The sequence below is a fragment of the Rhipicephalus microplus genome, chromosome 7 (genome assembly GCF_043290135.1).
Source record: "Rhipicephalus microplus isolate Deutch F79 chromosome 7, USDA_Rmic, whole genome shotgun sequence".
In the NCBI taxonomy this organism is placed as follows: domain Eukaryota; kingdom Metazoa; phylum Arthropoda; class Arachnida; order Ixodida; family Ixodidae; genus Rhipicephalus; species Rhipicephalus microplus.
In genome coordinates, this window is record NC_134706.1 from 14,757,321 (window position 1) to 14,779,137 (window position 21,817).

Consider the following 21,817-nt stretch of genomic DNA (forward strand, 5'->3'; position numbering starts at 1 on the left):
AGTTTTGTAGTGTTTTGCTTAGAAATAGTAATGGGCTTTTAGCGGGATGGCTCAGTGCTCTTTCATAGTTGAGTACGAAGTACTCGAAATCGTTACATTTTTTCTAAACACATTGAGTGTCGGGACGGCATTATGCTCTCCCATAGCAGAGTATACTATGTACTCTAAATCGTTACACCTTTTCAAAATTTTTTTAAATTTTTTTCTTCTCTGTATAAAACCGCTTTCAAAGGGCCACATTTATGGTCAAAGTATGGAGTATGTCGTGACAACTGAGCCGTTACTGACGAAGCCCGGCGTAGCCCACGACGTCACAAAGAGAATTAAATTGGGGGCAGCTCAGCTGCGCACAGTCCAAACTAAGAAGGTGCGGAACTGGTGGCGTTGATCTCCTTCTTTTGCCCTCCTCACCATCGACTCCCTCTTCCACACCTTACAATACTATTACCATGCTATTACTATATTTTTATTTATTAACGAGGTTTAACGTCGTAAAACCACCATATGATTCTCCGCAAATTTCGACTACCTAGGGTCTTCAATGTGCACCTGTGTTTAGCAAGAATATTCAACTATTTTGAGTACTTGGTACTCAACTGTGGGAGAGCAGTAAGCCGTCCAACTATTAAGCAATTATCATTTTTATTGCGTAACCTGTGTGTTTAGAGGGAGTGGTTAACGATTCACAGTACTAGGTGCATTGCGTAACCTGCACCCAGAAGGAGGTTTCAAGTACTACATTTTTATCCTCTTCGTGCGTTGATGTATTTCTTGCGCGCCATGATCTAAAACCTCTACAACAGGCCAAACAAGGATGCAACTTATGCATGCAAATAGTCTTTCCAACTTCATTCAGTGTCAAACCACTGCGAATGTTCAGCCACGGTAATTTCAAATCGCGTGGCCTTTAACAAGACAGATACGATGGAGACAAAACAAAATAGTATAATTCTATGTTACTGAACAAAAAAAAAAAGGCAGATCCCACGTACAGTGGGAATCGATGATATGCGAAGCACAAGTGAGAAATGTTGATGTGTCACTTTCAAATCAACTCAACGTTACGAGGTGGAGGTAAATGATGCCGTACATGACTTCCGTGTCACGATTATCCTGTTTGGATGTGTCGTTTGCCTTCGTCATCTATCCACGTCACGTGATACCAAATTTAGTGTATGTGGAGCTAGCAAAACTGCCGCAAGCCCATCATGAAGGGTCCAATATACTACAATGTAGCGTTGACGCGCGCGCACGCTGGGCACAGCGACGCAGCGTTAGCAAAACGCGAGAACTCTTTAGTGGAATTCCAGGCGCGACCAGCGTCCGTCGACGCGGCCCTACGGCAACCGGTGCGAAATGCTCCATGCTGCATTTCGCGCCGATGCGTTACCCAGACAGCACCGCGTCTCCCTCTTTTCGTGACGTAGGGACGCTGGATGCGCTGAAGCGCGCATGCGTCAAAACAGCGCAGCGCACAGCGCGCCAGCGAGTATATCAATCAATCAATCAATCAATCAATCAATCAATATGATTTTTATTGACAAACCAAAGAAAAAATTACACGATATCTGGACCGTTAGCCTACATTCGCTAGTGATCGGTCCATATCGGAGTACATAAAAGCAATAAACACATATATACACAATTATTTATACATAGAACTATTCACATATGCACATACATACAACATACATAAGCGCGTGTACATATATGCATTTTCACAACATACCCAAATATAGTTTGTTTCATCATCATCGTCATATATAATAAGTGACTGGGTAAAAGCACTAATTAGCGCAGGAAAAAGTGAGGGGAAAAAAAAAAAAGATGGCAGGACCGGCGCCTGGCGTGGCAACACCGGCGTGACGCGACGAAATGAACGCCGGCGAGCACGCGCACCGCGTCACGTCGAAATGTATTGGCGCCTTGACTGTGGCATGTAGCCATGTTCTCACATGACACGCATCTCCTGATTATCATGTTTGCACCAGTCACATACTTTGTTATCCATTCACGGACCGTATTACCAAATTTGGTATATGTGACGCTAGCGAAACGGCCGCGAGTGCATCATGAGCGTGGCATGTAGTCATGTTGTTACATGACACGCGTGTCAGGATTTTCAAGTTAGGCTCTGTCGCTTGTGTTCGGCATGCAATCACGTCCTACCATACCAGTTTTGCAACATGCCATGTCAACGAAACCACCGCAACAGTTGCAGGACCATGAAATGTAAATCATGACATTCATGACATACATGTCATGATTTTCATGTACTGGCTAGTCAAATATGTTCTTCATACAGTCATGTTATGCCATACCAAGTTTGGTATCGATACCATTATCGAAACAGCCAGGAGAGCTAAAAGTCGTAGGCGGCTAGATTGATAGATACGCCCAAAATCGCCGAAGTTCGCTAAGCAATGCTTCCCATTTAAAAAGTACTTTGATTCATTTATTATTTTTTTTTGTTGCGCGCCATCTATGAGTAGGGAGAAACTTCTCGCAACATCATCAGGTACACAGGTTAGGCAATACCTATAGCTTCAGTTGAACATTGTTCGTACCATATTGAATGCCTTCACGAGAAGACAAGACAGCCTCCAACTAACGTGTGCCTATGAAGCTTTGCCGTGGCGCGCCTCTTTTTCCTGGTAATTACCACTATAGACATATGCAGGAGGAAAGGCCCCGGTGGAGGGACACTGCCAGTTGCGTTTCAATGAGCCTGCGATTGACCCGTCGAAGATGTATCTACGCGTGCGACGCTGCTTTGCTCGTTAAATTGTACGTGCCACCCTTCCTAACGCTTACAGAAAGAAAAAAGAATGGCTTGTCGAGTCTGGCTTGTTTACTTCCTTTTAAAAGCTCGACGGTCTTCGTGCTTTGAAAGTCGGGTGCGCGCCTATGGGCTTGACCCTTCGACCCAGTGACTCACCCTGCTAGTAATTATTACCGTTAGAAACGGGCTACGTCAGTAGGTTGACGTCATTGTTAGAAGGTGATTGGTTTGCAGAGCGCCGTGTGGAGGCTTGAGCTGAACTTTCCTGAGAAGCCGAGTCGGGCCGGTCCTTATTGGCCTCAGACGAACTTCATTTCGTGGCCCGAGCGTTATTTTTTGACAGTGTGGCCTCATCAAGTGTGAGGCCTGAGGGACGGCTTTCAGCTCTACAATAATAGAGTGACCTAGTATTCCTAACCGTTAACCGCTTTTTCTAAACACACAGTTGGGTCGATGAATTGGCCTATTTTATTTATTGGCCTTCCTGCATGTCGGCATGGCTTGATTCTCTCCCATAAGAGAGTACCATGTACTCTAAATCGTTACACTTTTTTACTACGTGCCCTTATTACTGGATTGTTAGTGAAATGTTGTGATAGTTAGTGGAATGTCTATCTATCTATCTATCTATCTATTTATCTATTTATCTATTTATCTATCTATCTATTTATCTATTTATCTATCTATCTATCTATCTATTTATTTATCTATCTATCTATCTATCTATCTATCTATCTATCTATTTATCTATCTATCTATTTATCTATCTATTTATCTATCTATTTATCTATCTATCTATTTATCTATCTATCTATTTATCTATCTATATCTATCTCTATTTATCTATCTCTATCTATCTATCTCTATTTATCTATCTCTATTTATTTATCTCTATTTATCTATTTATTTATCTATTTATTTATCTATCTCTATTTATCTATTTATTTATCTATTTATTTATCTATCTCTGTCACAATCCCGTCGCGTACGTCGTCAAACACTTTCCGCCAGGCAGGGGCACATAACCACGTGTGGATATGTGCTACTGGTATGCAGGCACGTGCGACAGGTGATTAACACTTAGTATCTACACAGCAATGTCGAGAACACATATGGGTAATTTTTGACGCTTGAGCGTTAAAAAAAAACTGACATCAGCTGCGTTGACCCGGCGAACGCAAAGAATGAATGTCGGGGTCCCAGCAGGTTTCGAACCCCAGCATTCTGCGTGACAATCAAGTATTCTACCACCGAGCCATGCCTGGTCTCGTAACTACTTTTAAAATAGACCCTAATGTTCGTGAAACATCAATTGTGGTTGCAGTGGTAGCTACCCAACTTAATAAACCTCACATATGTACTCCTATGATACAGTGGTCACATTGGGTTTACGTCGATTGTTTTTAGGTGCCATCCGCTGAAGTTGTTTTATGTAGCAATGTCTAGGGCTACCATACTCGCACCAGCTCTTCCTCTCAGCTTATCGCTTGTGATATCGCTAATACTCATGTTCCTGTTCGGATCGTTGCGCAGGTGTGAACGACAAGTTATATAAACATCTGCGACTGTTGAATATATGTCTGTGCGTGCAACATTTGTATGTATATTTATCTTCATTTCTTAACACGTCTATCAGTACAAGAATAACAACATGGTCACCTTCCCTCCTCATGCTTCGCATAACGTCGATTCCCAAGGCACGTGGAATCTGCCGAATTTCGTTTTTTTTTTAACAGAATGGTTTGAAGGTGCAATGATGAATAGAAAGCTTTAAGGCATAAAACAACAACAAAATAGACAGTCTCGTTAAACACGAACATATATACTCTTCACTCTCTCAGGACCTCAAACATGAGTCCAACTGTGCCTTGCGTTACCTCCGCAGTCGATTGCATTGATTCTCCTCCCCGTCAAAGTTATCAGCACGTAAAGTTTTGTGCCCGGCCTCTGTGATTGGGGGCTTGCAAGTGTTGTGCGCCTCGCGTGGTGTGGAAGTGCATACCTTCGGGATCGGCTCCCCTTTAACGACAATCGCACGTAACGTGCCATTATTTCAGTCGCGTTACGTGGCCTCACAGTGGCGTCTTGACGATCTTATATATAAAAAAATTGTCATCATGAACAGCCTGTACGCGGCATCTTCCGTATAGCAGTGCTTTCCTTTCTGCGAGCAAGTAAGGTTTCTCGCTTGCGTTAAAGAATAGATTGCCGCGTATTAATTCGTAACTTTTCCGTATATTCTTCAGCCGGCGTCCTCGTGGCTCCTCCAGTGGTCGTGGCGATGGTTTATATTCGCCACTGCCGTCGTCATCCATCACGTTTTCCAGCGGCGTTTGTTTGCTCTGTTGAGCGTGTCTTCGCGTGCAGGAAAAAACCGGAACGAGAGAGAGAGAGAGAAAAAAAAAAAAAAAAGAGAGAGAGAGAGAGAGAGAGAGAGAGAGAGAGAGAGAGAGAGAGAGCACGCGGCTAACTGTTCCTATAGTCTGCGAGCGAAAACGTGCTGTCGCTTGTTTACGCGTGCTCCGTTAAAAGGATCGATTGGTCAATTCATAGGAGACCGTAAGACTTTTTTTTCTTATGTTATTCTTAAATGAGAAGAAGATAAAAGTGAGCCCCTTAACTGTCTCTCAGGGGACGGACACCTCAACAGTGGCTCACTAGGGATGGGGGTAAAGAGGGATTAAAATTAAGGGTAGGGTTAAAAGGTATAGAGATAAGGAAAGGGAGAAGGAGAGAGCGTGGCGCAGGGACAGCGACATCCAGAAGTAACTAGAAGATATCAAAGATAAACACGGTCACAGGAGCCTGAGAACGGGGCACCACTTGGTGAAAGCTCTAGTCGGCGTCAGAAGATGGCGTAAGACGAGCCCAGTCAGCCAATGCTGCGCTGTCGTCGGAGATCGCGGGGGCACAACCTGTCGTCAAGAAATCCAGCGAGCGAGTCTGAGACCGTAAGACCAACACGCTCGATTCTATTGTCCTTTAAGTTTAAGGCGTACCGCAAAGCCAGGGATGGAGCGAGGACTTTTTCCCAGGGGGGAAGGGGGGCGGCAATTCTGAGAGGGCTCACTTCAGCGACCCCCCCCCCCCCCATATCTGGCGCTGCCCTATAGGCAGAGCTCGCATGACACGATTCTTCAAGATTTGTTAAAGTGGGAATTTCAGTCTGCTTGCATTCATTAGCGCATGTAGACGCGAAACGAGACCTTTCAACTTTTACGGTTACGCAAAACGAAAGAACAAACTTGTACTTTTGAGGAAGCGTGGACCGTGCGCCCAAGTTGGGTGGCCTCCTTGACCCAGGCAGTTTCGCGCTATATACGATTATAGTGCGAAGCTGAGCTGCCTGAGCTGGGCTTCAGGCGGTGTAGCTCACTTCAGCCCAGCTACGCTGCCTGAAGCGGCAGCGGATCTGGGCGGCCTTCATCTTTTCTCTCCCTTTCTCGTTCTCTGTTTTCTTTTCTTTGTGTCTGTCTCAGTTCTCTAACCTCCTTCCATCTTTCGTGCATTTAAAGCTTCCTCGTTCCTTCTATCTCTCTAGCTGCATTTGTTTCTTTCTATCTGTCTCTGTCTTGCAATCTATTTTTCTATTTTTCCCTTTCTTTGGTTCTTTTCTCTTTCTCTCCATTCCCTTCTCTTTCTCTGTCTGTACTCGTTGTTTCGCCCATCCGAGTTGTTGAACCCCACGCCGGACAGATCGGCGCCGCGGGAAGACGCGCGTAGATGGCGCGCGTGTTCTGGGAGCGAGGCAGAAAGCGGCACTTGATAGGCGCAGCTGTGTCACGTGCTAGCGACATCAGCTGCCATATAAGGTATAAGGTCGTTCTTGATGATGATAGTGTACGTGATACGGAAGGTTAAACGGTTCTCAATTATTATTTGCCGGCTCTGACGCAGTTTTTTTCTCGCGAGCTTTCTGTTGTTTCCTCGTTCATGCCTTCGTTGATTAATTGATTGATTGATCGATCGAGACTAAAGGCTTATATTCACTGTTTGAACACGTTATGGCCCACCATTTGCCTTGAAGACCGCTGTACCACGCCTATGGGTATAAACCTGCTGAACTTATACGTACCATTTTAATGAATTGGATTTGATGTCTCGCGCATGTGATTAAATCGCAATTTTGTACAGATGTTCACTTGGGTCAGTCGCTTAGTGTCTGTTGCAGACGAGCTGCCATTGAGTGAGTGAAGAGTGAGTGAGCGGATAGACGTGTTGTGGTGCCCGTGATTGAAACCTCTGATTATTTACGTGTAGGAGCCGCGGCATTATTGTGAGGAATGCCGTCGAGGCAGATACTGTGTCTGTTTAATCAGTTCTAGCCCTCGAACACGCACCTAAATCTTAGCGCACCTGGAAACAACCTTACGTGCATTTCGCGCCTTTGAAAATGGAGCCGTCAGCCCTTTTAAGCTAAATCAAGATCGTCTAAAATACGTATAGATACGAATGAACACAGCAGCTCTAAACTTAAAGGTGACAACCAGAAACAAGAATTATCAAGATGGAAACGACTCACCAAATAAGACTCTGCGTCTTGTAAGTAAACTATCTTATTGACAGGTAGATTGCCACTATCCCTCAAGACGAAGGTATATAAGAGCTGCATCTCGCCGGTACTTAGCTACGGAGCAGAAACCTGGAGACTTACAAAGAGGGTTCAGCTTAAATTGGGGAAGACTCAGCGAGCGATAGAAAGGAAAGTAGTAGGTGTGACCTTAAGAGACAAGAAGAGAGCAGAGTGGATTAGGGAACAAACCGGGGTTAAGGATATCATGGTTGAAATCAAGAAGAGGAAATGAACATGGGCCGGGCATGTAGCGCGTAGACAGGATAACCGCTGGTCATTAAGGGTAACTAACTGGATTCCCAGAGAAGGCAAGCGGGTTATGGGAAGACAGAAGGTTAGGTGGGCAGATGAGATTAAGAATTTTGCGGGTATAGATTGGCAGCAGCGAGCACAGGACCGAGCTGACTGGCGGAACATGGGAGAGGCCTCTGTGCTGCAGTGGACGTAGTGATGATGACGACGATGATGATGATGATGATCTTATTGATATTGTGCTGTTGCAGTTCACCCACGAGCCACGTCCAACTTCTTCCGACCACGGTGACTGACTCGCACCCCGTGCTGGTTCCGCTGGTGCCGGTGGTTGAACAGCCCCAGAGGCAGCCCCTGCCAGCTCCGAGGCACAGGCAGCCGGTCGTGGTTCACCCGACACAGGTGAGCGACGGGGTGCTCCAGCAGCGCCAGCTCGGCTGATCGTCCAATGGTCGTCGCAACGCATCAGAAAGTGTTTGTCCTTTGCCGGCAAATCGAGGGCTGTGGCATAGCGGGTGAACGGTGTCTTCTTCGGTGCCGCAGACTTCGCGTGACTCACTGTCGGTCACTCCAGTTAAATGTTTTATATGCGTCTCTCATATGGTGGTTTTGGGACGTGAGACCCCAAATATGAATCAATCAATGTTTTATAAGCACCCACGATAGACTAGGAGGCATCGCAGTAAAGTTGAGGGGAGACAGGTCCAGGATGTTTAGATAATGTCCAGGATGTTTAGATAATGTTCTTTTGAGAATGAAGAAAAAGATGACGCCTTGATGGATTCACACAACTGGTTCGCTGTAGCGTACGCAGGCGGCACAAAAAAAGGCACGTTCGACAAACGTTAACGAAAAAAGTATCGCTGTTACACAAACTGTGTAAACGCCGCCGCAGAGTTGGGCAGCGTCCCTTCTGGGAGACCGGGAGCACCGGCGCATTCGTAAGAGTGGCCGAACAATGGCAGAGTGGAGGCTAACCAGCTTGCTGGTGGGGACTGTCGTTGTAGGTTTGTGCGTTGAACTGGTGGATTATGACGTTTCCTGTTAATGAAACTTTCTTACCCTCGCGAGGTTCCGTGGCACCAGTTTGTCATTGAGTGAACTGGTCTATACCATGACTTCGTTGAAGGCGATTCACTCCAGAGACCAGTTCTTTGAAGGACGAGTACCTCACAGAGAGTGGCTGAATTGGTAATGATTTTTTCTGTAGCGTATTCAAAATACAACGCTCCCCTCTTGCACGATGTATTTAATGTGTCAGTGGCACTATGTCTACAAAACCCCTCCACTCTGTCTCTACAATGCTACATATGCACCGTACTCGCCCTCGCGTACAGTCAACAGCAAACGTGTACGGAATGTTCATTGCACAGCCAATGCGAATTTATCCTCTCCTTGCGAGCGTCTTGTAACCAAACGGAAGGTCCCCATAGGTAGGAACACCAGCTTCAAGCTGGTGCACTTGTTTGTAGAGGCTATGGCCACAAAGTGAGAATACAGCTTTTTTCGAACATTCCGCTACCAGCGAATGTTCGACGTTCGGTGAACGTTTAACCTTTGCGACATCGATCTATCTATACGCTCCCATAAAAATGCAAACGCCAGCACGCCCAAGTGAGTCACGCTTGATGAGTTTACCGTTAAGGAAAGCCACTGGTCATCGCTGATGCAAATGCTGGGGCGTCTCTGACGCAAGCCTTACCGGCCCTCCTAAACATAGGCATTCCTGTCTACTCCGATCGTTGAGGGGGAAAAAAATAAGAAACGAAGGCATAAAGACGTGAAAGAATCCAACGCGAGTCGGTGTACGTGTGCGTCACTACTGGAGTCTGTGTGCGTAAGAGATAAGGAGATGCAATCATTCGACCGGCCCTTGCTGGACGTCGCACATACGCTTTGCTGAAACTGGCAGTACTCAGGCAATAAACTGGTTTCTACGTGTGCCTGAAGCGATGTAAGCAACATTGTAGGTGTTAAAGCGAGTATCTTTCACGCGCAAGCCAGCCCGTAACCTTTCTTCTAGAAGCTACGGCGACACCTAATTTACGAGCCTTGCACGAACGCGAGCTCATAAAAACGTCCCGAAAATGCCATTCATGTTTACCAGAATCTTAACTCCCCTGCCTCACTCGGTGAATGCGGGATAAATATTCTTTCGATTTCCTCGTCCGCTCTCCCGAAATTTCTTTTCTTCTACTTTTTGCTTCTTTTTTTTTGCCTCTATTAGCATTTGCCACCGCCGTGACGCGAGTGTGTCATCGAGTATAGGAAAAGCGTGCGCACCATCTGATGAATGGTACAAGATTCCGCAAGGATAATCCGTGGGCGATGATGTAATACAACTCGTCTCAGCCCCCCCCCCCCCCCCTTCCCCGAGTTCTGCTATCAAGATATACGACACACTAGGCCAGGAAGTTCAGGCTCCAGCGCGAAGCATTTGCTTGCTGAAAGGTAGCAGGGGCTTTCTGATGTTTCCTGATGTTTTGCTTTCTGGTGTTTTCTGATGTTTTCAGAAACTTCGGACATCTTTCTTGAAATGAAGCAAAAAATTGACATGCTGCAGGATGTGCACGCCAAAAAAAAAGGGGGGGGGGCATGCGGCATGATGGCAAGACAACCGCTGGGACTGGTCATCGAGAGTAATAGGCTAGATTTCATATTAAAAGGAAGACAGAGTAGGCGAACGCTAAGGCATGCTATTGATACTGGTGTAGCAAGCTTCGTTTTTGGTTAAAGCGCTGGGGCAGCCGAAGGGATCTTGTTCAGAATGCTCCTGCAGCTCCTGGGCAAGGACCAAGACCTGGAACTAGAACCACGTCTGAATTAGTCCTCGAAAACTTTTTTTTTTTTTTGTCGCGGGCGATGGTGTCTTGGATCCCCTAAGGCGCCTCTGCGGAACCCCATTTGAGAACCACTGTCATAGGAGATACGGAACCGGAACAGACTCTGTCTGCTTTGTTTTTACCATCTACGCGTTGTTAATACCTGCTTAGTGGAGTAAGGGTTATGAAAATGAAAAGTGGTTTGCACCTTGTGGAATTCAGCCGAACTAATTTGCCATATGGGAGGCCTGCTACGCGGGACCTCTCTGCTCTAGATATTTGACATTGAATTGACTGTGATCGAACGTTATTCGATCACCCTGAGAACTAAAGACATGCGTATTCCCGTGTTTGTAAAAACGATTCGCAGGTCATCCGTCCAGAAGAGAGATTCTGGAACCCTCGCCGTGGCCCAGTGCGTAACGGACCGGAAGAAGTTATTGACCTCGTCGTGGACCGGAAACCCGTGGCCGCAGAGTAGACGGTGCTGCTCCTTGCGGCCGAAACAAACTACAGTAATAAGGAGAATCGGAACATTAAAAAATCTGGCGAAACAATTAAAAATGCGCTGTCCCTTCAATTCCAGGTAAAAGCGTCATCGCATGGCGTCGGCGTCAACTAAGTGACGTAAAAATTATCACTTGATGACGTTTTCACATGACGTCATCGTGATGTCACAAACCACCAACGTTTGTGGCGTATCTATGACGTAATCGCCAAGTCATTGTAACGTCACGTACCATGGCGTTACAAATTGTCATCACACGACATCTTTGCTTGGTAAAAAAGATCCCGCAAATCATATGAAGACCCGACGTTATCATATGAAGACCCGAAGTTATAGGATCGATTGTGTATACACGTATATATATATATATGTACATATTGATAAAATTATCTATACAGTGCTTACAAAGCTGTGGGGCTCGTTTTTCTTGGAAGATTACGATTTTGTGGTCTGTGAAGTACGTGGCGAGAGGACTCGGACGAAAGGTTGTAGTTGAAATTCGGGTAAGGCAATGCCGATGCAGGTGCATATTATGGTGGTGAGACGCTTGTGGTCACACGAGCTGCACCAAGAAACAGTAACGGGGCATCATGTGCGAGGCTATATACAGCAGCCATCAACCGCCGTGATATCTGCGTTGAAGTCTCCGACGAGCAAGAATGAGCAGTTTGAATGGCTGTGTTTCATTGTGTATACCGATGCAAAGCCTTCTCGATGTAAGTGAAGACGTCTCTCGTCAATAGGTTCGGCAAGGCATTGGTTCGGCGCGAGGTAAACGGGCATAATGACAATCCCATCAGAGACGACAGTTATAGCGCGAGAACAAAACGACGACACAGAGACAAGGACACGAAAGACGCGAAAGTCCTTCTTGTCTCTGTCTCGTCGTTTTGTTCTCGTGCTATAGCTGTCGTCATTCCATACCAACTAGCCCAAGCTGCCGCACTTGTAAGTCCCATTAGAAAGCTTCACGGCAGCTAGCATATTCCCCGTTGCAGTTCTGGTTGGTAAAGAGTAAGGGTGGTTTTACGTATGCGCATTCCGACGCCTCCCGCTGGACGTTCTGCATCATCGGTGCACACGATCGCTTGACCGTTGCTTCCCACTCCGATTCGACGTTTTCTTGCCGCCTCTGATTCGCGGGCTGTCACTTCGGCATCCACTTGTCGTCAACGAACTCGCTTATCTTCGGCTACGCGAGTCCTCACCGCCGTCGCCACCTGCAGATCGATGCTGGTGCTGGCTCGCTATTGCTGCCAACGCTGGCGTCCTTTTCGGACTCGCGAGCTCTCACCGCGGAGTCTGGTGGGTGGTGGGTCCGTATTGCAGCCGCGTTGCGAAGTCTCTGCGCTGCGGACTTCGCTTTAAAAGCGTTCATGATGAGTAGCTGCGTGTAGATGTGCACTCACGGGTCTCCTGGTGGCGAGAAACGAAGCGTGCCAAAAGCGTTCGTGCTCGCCTCGAGAACTAGCGGACACGACGCACCAAGGGACTTGCCCCGAGCGAGAGGTGCTTCGCCCCTAAAAGTGCGCCGATCGCGGAGCCAACGCAAAAGTCAAGTGAGGTGTGGACCTGCGCCAACCCGGCGGGCAGGACAGATGTGGCACAGAGATCCACTCCTGACCTTTAATGAAGTCTGTCAGCACTAGCAACTTAGTGAGGACAATTTCCAGCCGCCACATGTGGAGACTCCGAAGCCATCGTCCGTCACGCTCAGGATGCTCCAAACCTAATCGTACCGATCTCCTTTAATACTTATCAAATTTATATGTAACATTAAGCCAAACTGCCCTGACTGCATGGAACGACGGGGCACTGTGAGCGTCAAGTTAAACCTGAGCGGCGGCAAGCCTTCGCGGTGGTACAGTGCGCGCCATCCACTTATCACTACAGACACGCATGCAGATATTTGAGCAGAGCTGCCGAATAGGATGCGCGCGCCTCTCAACGCTGATAACTGGATAACGTGTACCATACCATTGCGAAGGCTTGCCGCTATTCCGGTTTCATTTGACGCTGATAGTACACTTCTTGCACATGCTCTGACCATGTTCGGCACTGTATGGTGCCTCTCTTAACTCTCCCGAGGCCTGGTAATCAGCGCTCACCTACACTCAGTGTACTGTGGTACAAGCACGGACTAAGACGTCAAACTTCGAGCCGTCCAGAGGGCCCACGACTCGGCGGCCGGGCTCATCCTGCCCCTCCCACATGGGAGCGGCCCGCGGCCGAATGTCCTTCTTGAGTGGAATTGGCCTCTCAAAACATCAGTAAAGTTCTTTGACTGCCTGAAGTGCGAGAAGCTTGCAGTGCCCAGGGCACTGCAAGCTTCTCGCACTTCAGTGAATGTTTATTTTTGAAACAGTGCCCCGAGCAATGCCCGGTGTCACCCTGAGGTGGGAGGGCTCCTTAGTCCAGGAACCCTCTGACTTCTACTGCCCTCTTGGCCCTGGCGACGAGTTGTCGTTGGTCGTCCAGGTCCTCGAGGGCGAGCTTCGCCTCCCACGTTTCGGTTTGGTCTTCGTTCGTCCATCATGCTTCATTATGAGTCGTGTGTTGCAGATTACGTCTGGCAATACACTGACATTGACTAGAAAGAAAAAAAAATTACAAGACTGCTTTCGCCTTCTGGTTATCTTAGGCGATCGCGTAAAGGGTCCTGTTAATTTCTTGAGATATTTTGTCTTTTTTATTAGGCAAGTTCATTTGGCCTCGGTACAACGGTGGCTTGTACTGCATGGATACGTCATATCGCGCGGAGCCGCAGTTACCGACGAACATTTCGTGGCGTGACGCGCCAGCGCTGTGGATGCCGAGTGCGGTTGGTATCCGCCGGCCAACACAGCTCTACGCACTGAAATGGCTGATACACCGGCCTGCGACGAATGCGAATGGGAAGAGACTGTCGATTAGCTCGAGTGGTAAGTCACTTCCCATCACTCTCTCGTCACTGCGGTTCCCTCAGCTCAGTTTGTTGTAAGTGCTGTACCCGAGTTTGCATTGCTGGACTTTGCAGGATTCATTTGCGAAATGTAATGGATATTATCTCCTTTCTTTCATAATAATGTAATTGATCTATCCATCTTCAGTCTGCTCTTTTCTAACCCTTTTCTAAAGGTTTATATCTGTTATTTTTCAATTTCTACGCGTTCTCGTTTTGAACAGGCACCGCAGAGGCAGCCAAGGAGCGTCCGGAGCGGGAAGTCGTCGTGAATGTTGAATCTGGGTCAGCCCGTACTCTTCACCCGAATGTTACGAAAAGAAAAAGTTTTGAACAATACATTTACAAGGTTTACGCGCACAGAGACTCGGAACCCGGCACACAGGACAGAGTCAAGTCATGTCGGTCTTTATTTCGCATCAAGTTGTTCGTCTTACAAAGAAAGGAGAGAAATGCTCGGCCAGGAACAGAAAGCAGCAACAAGGTAGCCTGACGACGTTCCCGCCCACCTGTTGGCACAGGGTAAAATAGTGAGAAAGATTGCAATTAAACATTCAACACAATGCAAGCAGGTGAGCATGGCATGTAAAAAACCCAATCGAAATTGTTTGTTTGTTTGTTTGTTTGTTTGTTTGTTTGTTTGTCTGTTTGTTTGTTTGTTTGTTTGTTTGTTTGTTTGTTTGTTTGTTTGTTTGTTTGACACTATCGGACACATTCTCTCCAGATAACGTCGTAGAGGTTTAGTATGAGTCTGAAACACGTGTTTATGTGTGTTTTTTTTTTCTCTGTGTGGTCGTTCATTCGGCGCGACGTTGACTATTTAGCCCCGCCTTTGTGGTCTAGTGGCTAAGGCACTCAGCTGCATGCTGACCCGCAGGTCGCGGGATTGAATCCCGGCTGCGGCGGCTGCATTTTCGATCGAGGCGAAAATGTTGTATGCTCGTGTGCTCATATTTGGATGCACGTTAAAGAACCCCAGGTGGTTGGAATTTCCGGAGCCCTCCATTACGGCGTCTCTGATCATCATATGGTAGTTTTCGGACATTAATCCTCACATACCAATCAATCAATATTTCATGTTTCCTTTGTCGTTGTTCACCTATTGCCAGTTGCGCATACCCACAGTAGGGGAAATGGCCAAGAACTGAGGCGCACGAACTATTAATTGTTAGTTTATTCCCAATCAACTTTATTTTCCTGACTTGTTCTCACCAATTTGATAGTATGGCATACTAAAATTCAATTATATATAATCCTTAGACAACCTATTGATTCATTGTCCTTCATGTAAACGTTAAATTTTTCTGTTATCTTAACTGCCTGTTGAAATGCCCATTTCTCCGTGGTGGGTACGAGCCACATGTAAAGGGTCAAACGCGCAAGATGTTCGAGCTGCCCTATGCCCCGCCCCTGATGGAGACATCTCTCGTGGTGCTGGTCAGTTTGGTACAGTGACTCCTGTTTCTTCATTCTTAGCGTCTGAAGGAGGTGACGCCGTGGTTGCGTCTTGCTGTACACTTAGACAACACTCACCAAGCGCTCCTCTTCTAATGGACCAAAATTTGCTGATCAGAGGAAAAAGATGTAAGCTCCGCTCGCAGAATGGAGGTGCATCCTGCTTTTCAACTACTTAAGACAATTGTATTAGCTGGTTTGCGCGTGAGTACTTTCTTCTACTGTAAACACTACACGTATTAGGAGTTGCAGTCTCGTCGTTACTGCCTGAACTTTACGTTTGGCTTAGCAGTGATGCCAGAATCCTAAAGGAAATCTACCGGAGCTACAAGGGCTAAAGTAGATGCTAGTTGGTTGCGCTTGGTTGACGCTTGCGCTGTTTGAACGCGAAGAACGCACACACACACAAAAAATTAAACCACCTCCTACTAAAAGGAACCATGTGTAGTAGTAGTAGTAATAGACTTTTATTCAGCCAAATTTACAGGCCGAGCATTTCGACCGCCTGTGCGATCAGTCGACGCTGTTCTTCCCCTTCGGCGCCGATCCAGTCGAGCCAGGAGGTGATGGAAAGGGATGGGGGAGGGTAATAGCTGGATTGCTGAGCAGTTGGGCAGTAAAACAGGCAGTGTGACAGGTCAGCGTATGGGGAGGGACAATTAGGACAGCAGGGGTTAGGCCTATATTTATGAAGAAAAAGGCAAGATGGGGTTATCAGGCAGTTCATTTGGATGTGCCGTAGAGTTCGAGCCTCGAGCGCAGTGAGTGATGGATGAGGGGGAGGGTAAAGACGCTTGTCGAGCCGGAGCTGGAGATATACCTCCTTGATATTGTGACGCAAGGAGATCTGCCCATCGTTATTCGCGGAGCTCTCACTGTCTTCCGAAGGTGTGGGCCAGGGAATGAACGGTGCCCGGTGCAATATATCGCGGGCAAGCTGATGAGCTAGCTCATTGCCGTTAATACCCGAATGCCCAGGAACCCAGCGGAGGAAGACAGTGGAGAGTTGAAGAGCTGAGGCCGCTCGCTTGACCTCCTGTTGAAGAGCAGGGGGCAGCGTGTTGTTCTGTTTGTGACGGATGGCGGAGTGAGGGAGTAAATCGTGTACTCGGGGAGAGAAGGGAGGGAGGAAAATGACTGCATGGCGTGGACCATGGAAAGGACCTCGAGTGAAAGTACATTTGGCGGGTGTAAGTATGGCCCGCTGGTGTGCGTGTCAGGTGCCGAAAGGTGTGGATGGTAGGTAACGTAGCCACACGAGCCCCGAGGAGTCATGTATGAGGCATCCTTGTAGGCAACTCCCTGTGTAGAGAGAGGAGGAGAATGATGCTGTGCTGCCGCATGACGCCGGCCGGCGTGAAGAACGGGAGACATATTGGATGGGAGGGGAAGGATGCGAAGGTTAGAAGCAGCGGTGCTTGCGGCAGAAGGCAAGGTGGGAACGAAAACGGGAATGTGAGGGATACCGGCTTGGGCTAATAGCCATTGGCCTTGACGAGTGAGAGAAAGACGGGCAATCTGAGAGTCGTGGTGCAGAGAAATAAGAGAACGTAATGGATGGAAGAGGCCTGTGGCAAAGAGCTTAGTGGTAGAGGTAGTGAGAGGGAGGTTTAGAGCTGCCTTGTATAGGCCTAATAAAGCGCTTTCGAGTGTGTTGAGTTGCGTTTCGGTGAAATGAACGTATGGCACAAAGTACAAGAACTTGTTAAGGGCAAGCGCATGTGCAACCCGGCACGCATGAGCCTCGTGGAGCCCCGACTGCCGAGTGACAAGGCGTCGCAGGAGGTGGGTCAACGAGTGGCAAGTCCTCACGGCGTGATGTAGGGCCTGCGCGTTCTTTGTCACGTGCAAAGAGAAGCCAAGAACTTTGCATTGCTAAACAGTGGGGATGAGAGAGCTAGAAAGATGTAGGGAGATGAGGGCAACCATGTGTATATGTGAAGCAGCGGGCGCTATAACGCTTACACTTACGGCGACGTTGACGCTGGCGCTAGTGGCACCGTCGCGGGGGAGAGAAACCTGGAGAGGTGGAAAGCAGGCAGTGATGGACCGGTGTTTCCTGCTGGAGCATGCCAATCGCTGCTAATGGGGCAATGAGAAAGAGCAGACTCCAATTGGATAGAGAGACCCGTAGTTCCCTTTTAGTTAACGCGCGCTCTGCGAGTTTTTATTGTTCAACAACGCACAGGAGAAATATCCCACCAGTACTGCATGCCTTGGAGGTCAACATCCAATGCCTATAGTATACACGGGGTGGCCAGTGAGCGGTTGTCCAGCGCAAGCAGCCGTACGTCGTTTGACTTGAAAACGTCGATTGGATTGGATAAACTTTTTATTTGGTCCTCCAAAACATAGATCACTGTGTATCGGGCAGCTCCCACGTGGGGACTGAGATGCCGAGCTCCTCAGCCGCCTCGCGGGCTTGGTGGACAGCCCAGAGCTGATCTGCCAAGGACGAACTGCGGATTGCCGCCTCCCATCTGGCAGAGGTGATGTTCGATAAATGAGCGAATCGTTTAGTAATTGGGACGGCTCATCGCTCTCCCATAGTTGAGTACGAAGTACTTGAAACACTTTTTCTGAACACAAATAAACTCTCTAGCAGACTCTGCCTGCGTCGGCGTTGCGAGAAAGGGGGGAGCGTATAGGAGAGAAAAGAGAGGGGGAGGGGACGCGCATGCTCAGTGGGGTGCGGACGCCACCGGATCTAGCTCGCTCATAAGATGCTTCGCATCTGAAAAACGCACACGTAGCACACAACTCCTGTTTTTTTTTTTTCGTTCGTGTTCGTTTTCAAACAGCACGTACGTCGCAAATCTCAACAATTACCCGGGTGTTCAAGCTTCCTACCTCGAACCAGCGACACGAACGATGTCTGTATGGGAAAGGTCTATTATCTGAAACACTCGACAACTGCTTGACGTCACACAAATGGGTAAATTTGATTGGACGGAACATTCATGCAACGTTTCCGTATAGGAGGAACGACGATGACTGCGGGTGGAGCTGGCAATTTTTCCTTAGGTTGTAACGGAGTGTAGTTAACGATCACCAAAATCAGTTAATCGTTTCAATCTTTCGATTACTCCTTTAAGGGAACCTCAAATCCTTCGCAAGTTTTGTTAACCTCGAAGTGTTTGTTCTATGCCATGTGTTGGTATCTGAGGAACTTATACGCGGTCTTCTACACACCGACAACTGTGCAATATTCGTAACAATACAAAACACAGTGTATACGTATTTATATACTGTGAAATCCGTTACCTCACGTCACCACCTCGCTATGTTGAAGGGTGGGCACTGACGGACGCAGGTATGCCTTGCCTGCCTGACGACCATCTCTGCGGCCGTGTTGCTTCAGCCATTGGCCAGCATCGCTCACGGCGGGAATTCGCGATGGGTCGCGGATTTCGGAGTCGCGTTCTCGACTCGCAGGATGGCTCCGGTTCGCTTCAGGTATACACCGTTTTGCAAACGCGCTCAAGCGCCGCCATTTTGAACTGATAACGTTGATGTTTATAGTATTCGCACCAAATAAACAAACAGTGCTACAGTGAGCTCACACGCACGAAAGTGCTTTGCCGGTACATTCAACGCAATCATTTCATATTGTGACACGTGAAATTTAGAAAACAAACGCTTATCAGTCCAAGATGGAGGCGCCCTTGAGTCGAAAAGAAAATCGTGTACATAAATGTCGTTACAAGCCGTCCAAAAAGGGCGTAAACTAAGGTTACTCTATATGCTACCTTTAGGTAGCATATAGGGTAGCATATAGGTAGCATATAGAATAACTCTAGCGTAAACTATACCGAAGGGAGCGATGAACTCGTCCTTCGCAACCGAACTTGATATGCCGCAAGCACCGTGGTGTTTTCTTTATCAAGTAGACAGCCAGAACACTTGACCACGCCACGTTCAACACACATCGTTGTCTATATACCACTGCTGCATAATTGTAATAATGATGACAATGGCTATGGTGCAGTGCTGAGCATTCATTCATTCATTCATTCATTCATTCATTCATTCACAAAACATTATTTGAGTCCTGAAGCCCGGTCTTTTCAGACCGAGGCGGACCACGTCCACGTCGGTACCATCAGGCTGAGCCTTGTGGCGTCATCGTCCATGGACCTTCTGGACTGCAAGTAGTTGGTGCTGATAAGACGCGTATTTTCTACACAAAATTCTCCCTGACAGTGAAATTCGAGACAAGTGTGACGCGTGCGATGGCATCTTTGGGATCAGACACATGCTGGCGGGCTGTCCCGCTACTCTCGCCGACCCCGAAGAACGATGGCTTTACTGGCAGACGATGGTGCGAACTGCTGAGCATCGAATACTAAAAAAAAAAAAAAAAAACTGTAGTTAGCCGCCACAGTAAACTGGTGGTTCTGGTGGTTGAATGCTGAAATGAAGGTCATTGAAAGGCTGTGACGGCCACCTTTCAATGGCGGGAAAACGCCACAAGCGCGATCGCTCATGTTTAGGAGAGCAACAGATGGTCGAAACTTACGCAGACATCTAATAAGGCGTCTCTCGTAGTCGCATCGTGGTTCTGGTTCGTGAATTAAATGCCAAAAATCATTATTTATTGTAATTATCTCATAGAGGAACACAAAACATGCGCTTTTAGATGCTTAGGCATTCGTTGTGTATAGCGCTGCGCCTCACCATCTTGTGTACCCAGAACAGTTTGCCCTGGCACTCCGTTATTAGTGCCTGCGCAGTTCGCGGAAGGTTTTAATTGACGTTCTGTCACTGAAGGTGGGCTTCGCAAACCACCCCAGCAGGGGCGTGGCCAGAGAGTGGCACCGCGCCCCCCACCCCCAAAAAATATTTCTGGCTACGCGCCTGCACCCTAGCGATTATAAACAAAATATTTTATTGAATCGAGTTAAACTGTGTCACTTCCATGTCTTCACGCATGTTTTTTTGTTATTGCGGGCACTCTAAACTCGAATGTTCATGCATTTTTTTGTGTGATGACGTGTTTTTCATGTGTATGTTATTTGTTAAATGCATTGCGACTGTTCGCCGCTACTTTTCTGTTGGGGAGGGGAAGGAAGGCCACTGTTAATTACGCCGAAATTAATCCTCTCTGCATGCTACGTCTACGTTACGCAGCCATCATGACAGCATACCGCATCTATGAAAAATTGAATTGCTGCACAAACTTGAAGAAAAAAACAAGAGAGACAGGAAAGAGCACAGTGCTGCGGTCTTTCCTGTCTCTCTTGTTTTTTTCTTCAAGTTTGTGCAGCAATTCAATTTTTCAAGTATGAACCAACTAGTCTGCAAAAAAGTATTGATACCGCATCTAGGTTTTCTTTGGACATTACTGAACCTCGCGCCAGAAAGTATCTATCTATCTATCTATCTATCTATCTATCTATCTATCTATCTATCTATCTATCTATCTATCTATCTATCTATCTATCTATCTATCTATCTATCTATCTATCTATCTATCTATCATCTATCTATCATCTATCTATCTGTCTGTCTGTCTGTCTGTCTGTCTGTCTGTCTGTCTGTCTGTCTGTCTATCTATCTATCTATCTATCTATCTATCTATCTATCTATCTATCTATCTATCTATCTATCTATCTATCTATCTATCTATCTATCTATCTATCTATCATCTATCTATCATCTATCTATCTGTCTGTCTGTCTGTCTGTCTGTCTGTCTGTCTGTCTGTCTGTCTGTCTGTCTGTCTGTCTGTCTGTCTGTCTATCTATCTATCTATCTATCTATCTATCTATCTATCTATCTATCTATCTATCTATCTATCTATCTATCTATCTATCTATCTATCTATCTATCTATCTATCTATCTATCTATCTATCTATCTATCTATCTAACCTTATTTTTGCATTGTTTGCAGCCACCTTGGAGGCGACGTTGGTTCGGCCCTCGAGCTTGCACCACTCAAGGGTGATCCGTCGACAGACGCTGGCTATCTAGTTGAAGCCGAGTCAGACAGTGACTGACAAACAAGCTTTCAGCGGGGCTCCTATGCGGAGCGATTGAAGTGAATTTTTGTGCGTGTGACACCGCTCCCGATCCAAGTAACATTGAAACCCGCGCTTGTCGTGCCGTTCGCCTGTTCGCTCATTGAATCCGTGTTCGATGTTTCGTTAAACGCTTTCGGTAGTTCTGTTTTGTCATTAGTTATTCAAACACATACAGTTAGGGGAAGCGTTCGTTTGTTTGGAAATTTCATAATATCACAGGCCGTTCACGTCAATAACAATTCAACGTTATATCATGATTCATGCCATTTGCTTGCTAGACATACGTTTACGAGAATGCCAAAACAGAGTTCAGTTACATGGACACAAAACATGAAATGACGTGAAGGCAAAACACAAAAGTACACACACGCACACACAAACATACGTACAAATATGTCACAAAAAGGTAAGTATATATGAACCTTACGTGAAGACGGTACATTTTGCGTATTTGCATGGC

The 21,817-nt window shown here is 46.9% G+C and overlaps 2 protein-coding genes across 3 annotated transcripts in view; both read left to right on the forward strand.

Annotated features, from left to right (window-relative positions):
• LOC119179788 (uncharacterized) overlaps window positions 1-10,993 on the forward strand; it is a 36,810-nt gene extending 25,817 nt beyond the window's left edge. For both annotated transcript variants that reach the window (XM_075868733.1, XM_037430907.2), the window contains 2 exons: window positions 7,859-8,009; window positions 10,800-10,993. In XM_075868733.1, coding sequence (XP_075724848.1) covers window positions 7,859-8,009; window positions 10,800-10,910 — 262 coding nt within the window. In that variant the 3' untranslated portion in view covers window positions 10,911-10,993. The remainder of the gene's footprint in view (window positions 1-7,858; window positions 8,010-10,799) is intronic.
• A 4,266-nt stretch (window positions 10,994-15,259) lies between these two features.
• LOC142766817 (uncharacterized) lies at window positions 15,260-21,463 on the forward strand. The gene is made up of 3 exons (XM_075868041.1): window positions 15,260-15,324; window positions 18,647-18,789; window positions 21,228-21,463. Exons 1-3 carry the CDS (start codon window positions 15,262-15,264, stop codon window positions 21,331-21,333), a joined length of 312 nt encoding a protein of 103 aa, XP_075724156.1. The 5' UTR covers window positions 15,260-15,261; the 3' UTR covers window positions 21,334-21,463.
• Window positions 21,464-21,817: the final 354 nt, after the last annotated feature.

What these genes read in the sequence shown, in the direction of transcription:
- LOC142766817 (XM_075868041.1), top strand. Translation starts at nt 15,262, where the DNA reads ATGTTCGAGCTGCCCTATGCCCCGCCCCTGATGGAGACATCTCTCGTG. An exon ending in TCGTGGTGCTGGTCAGTTTG is followed by an intron (nt 15,325 to 18,646) that starts GTACAGTGACTC and finishes TGACGGACGCAG; the next exon opens with GTATGCCTTGCCTGCCTGAC. An exon ending in ATGGCTCCGGTTCGCTTCAG is followed by an intron (nt 18,790 to 21,227) that starts GTATACACCGTT and finishes CATTGTTTGCAG; the next exon opens with CCACCTTGGAGGCGACGTTG.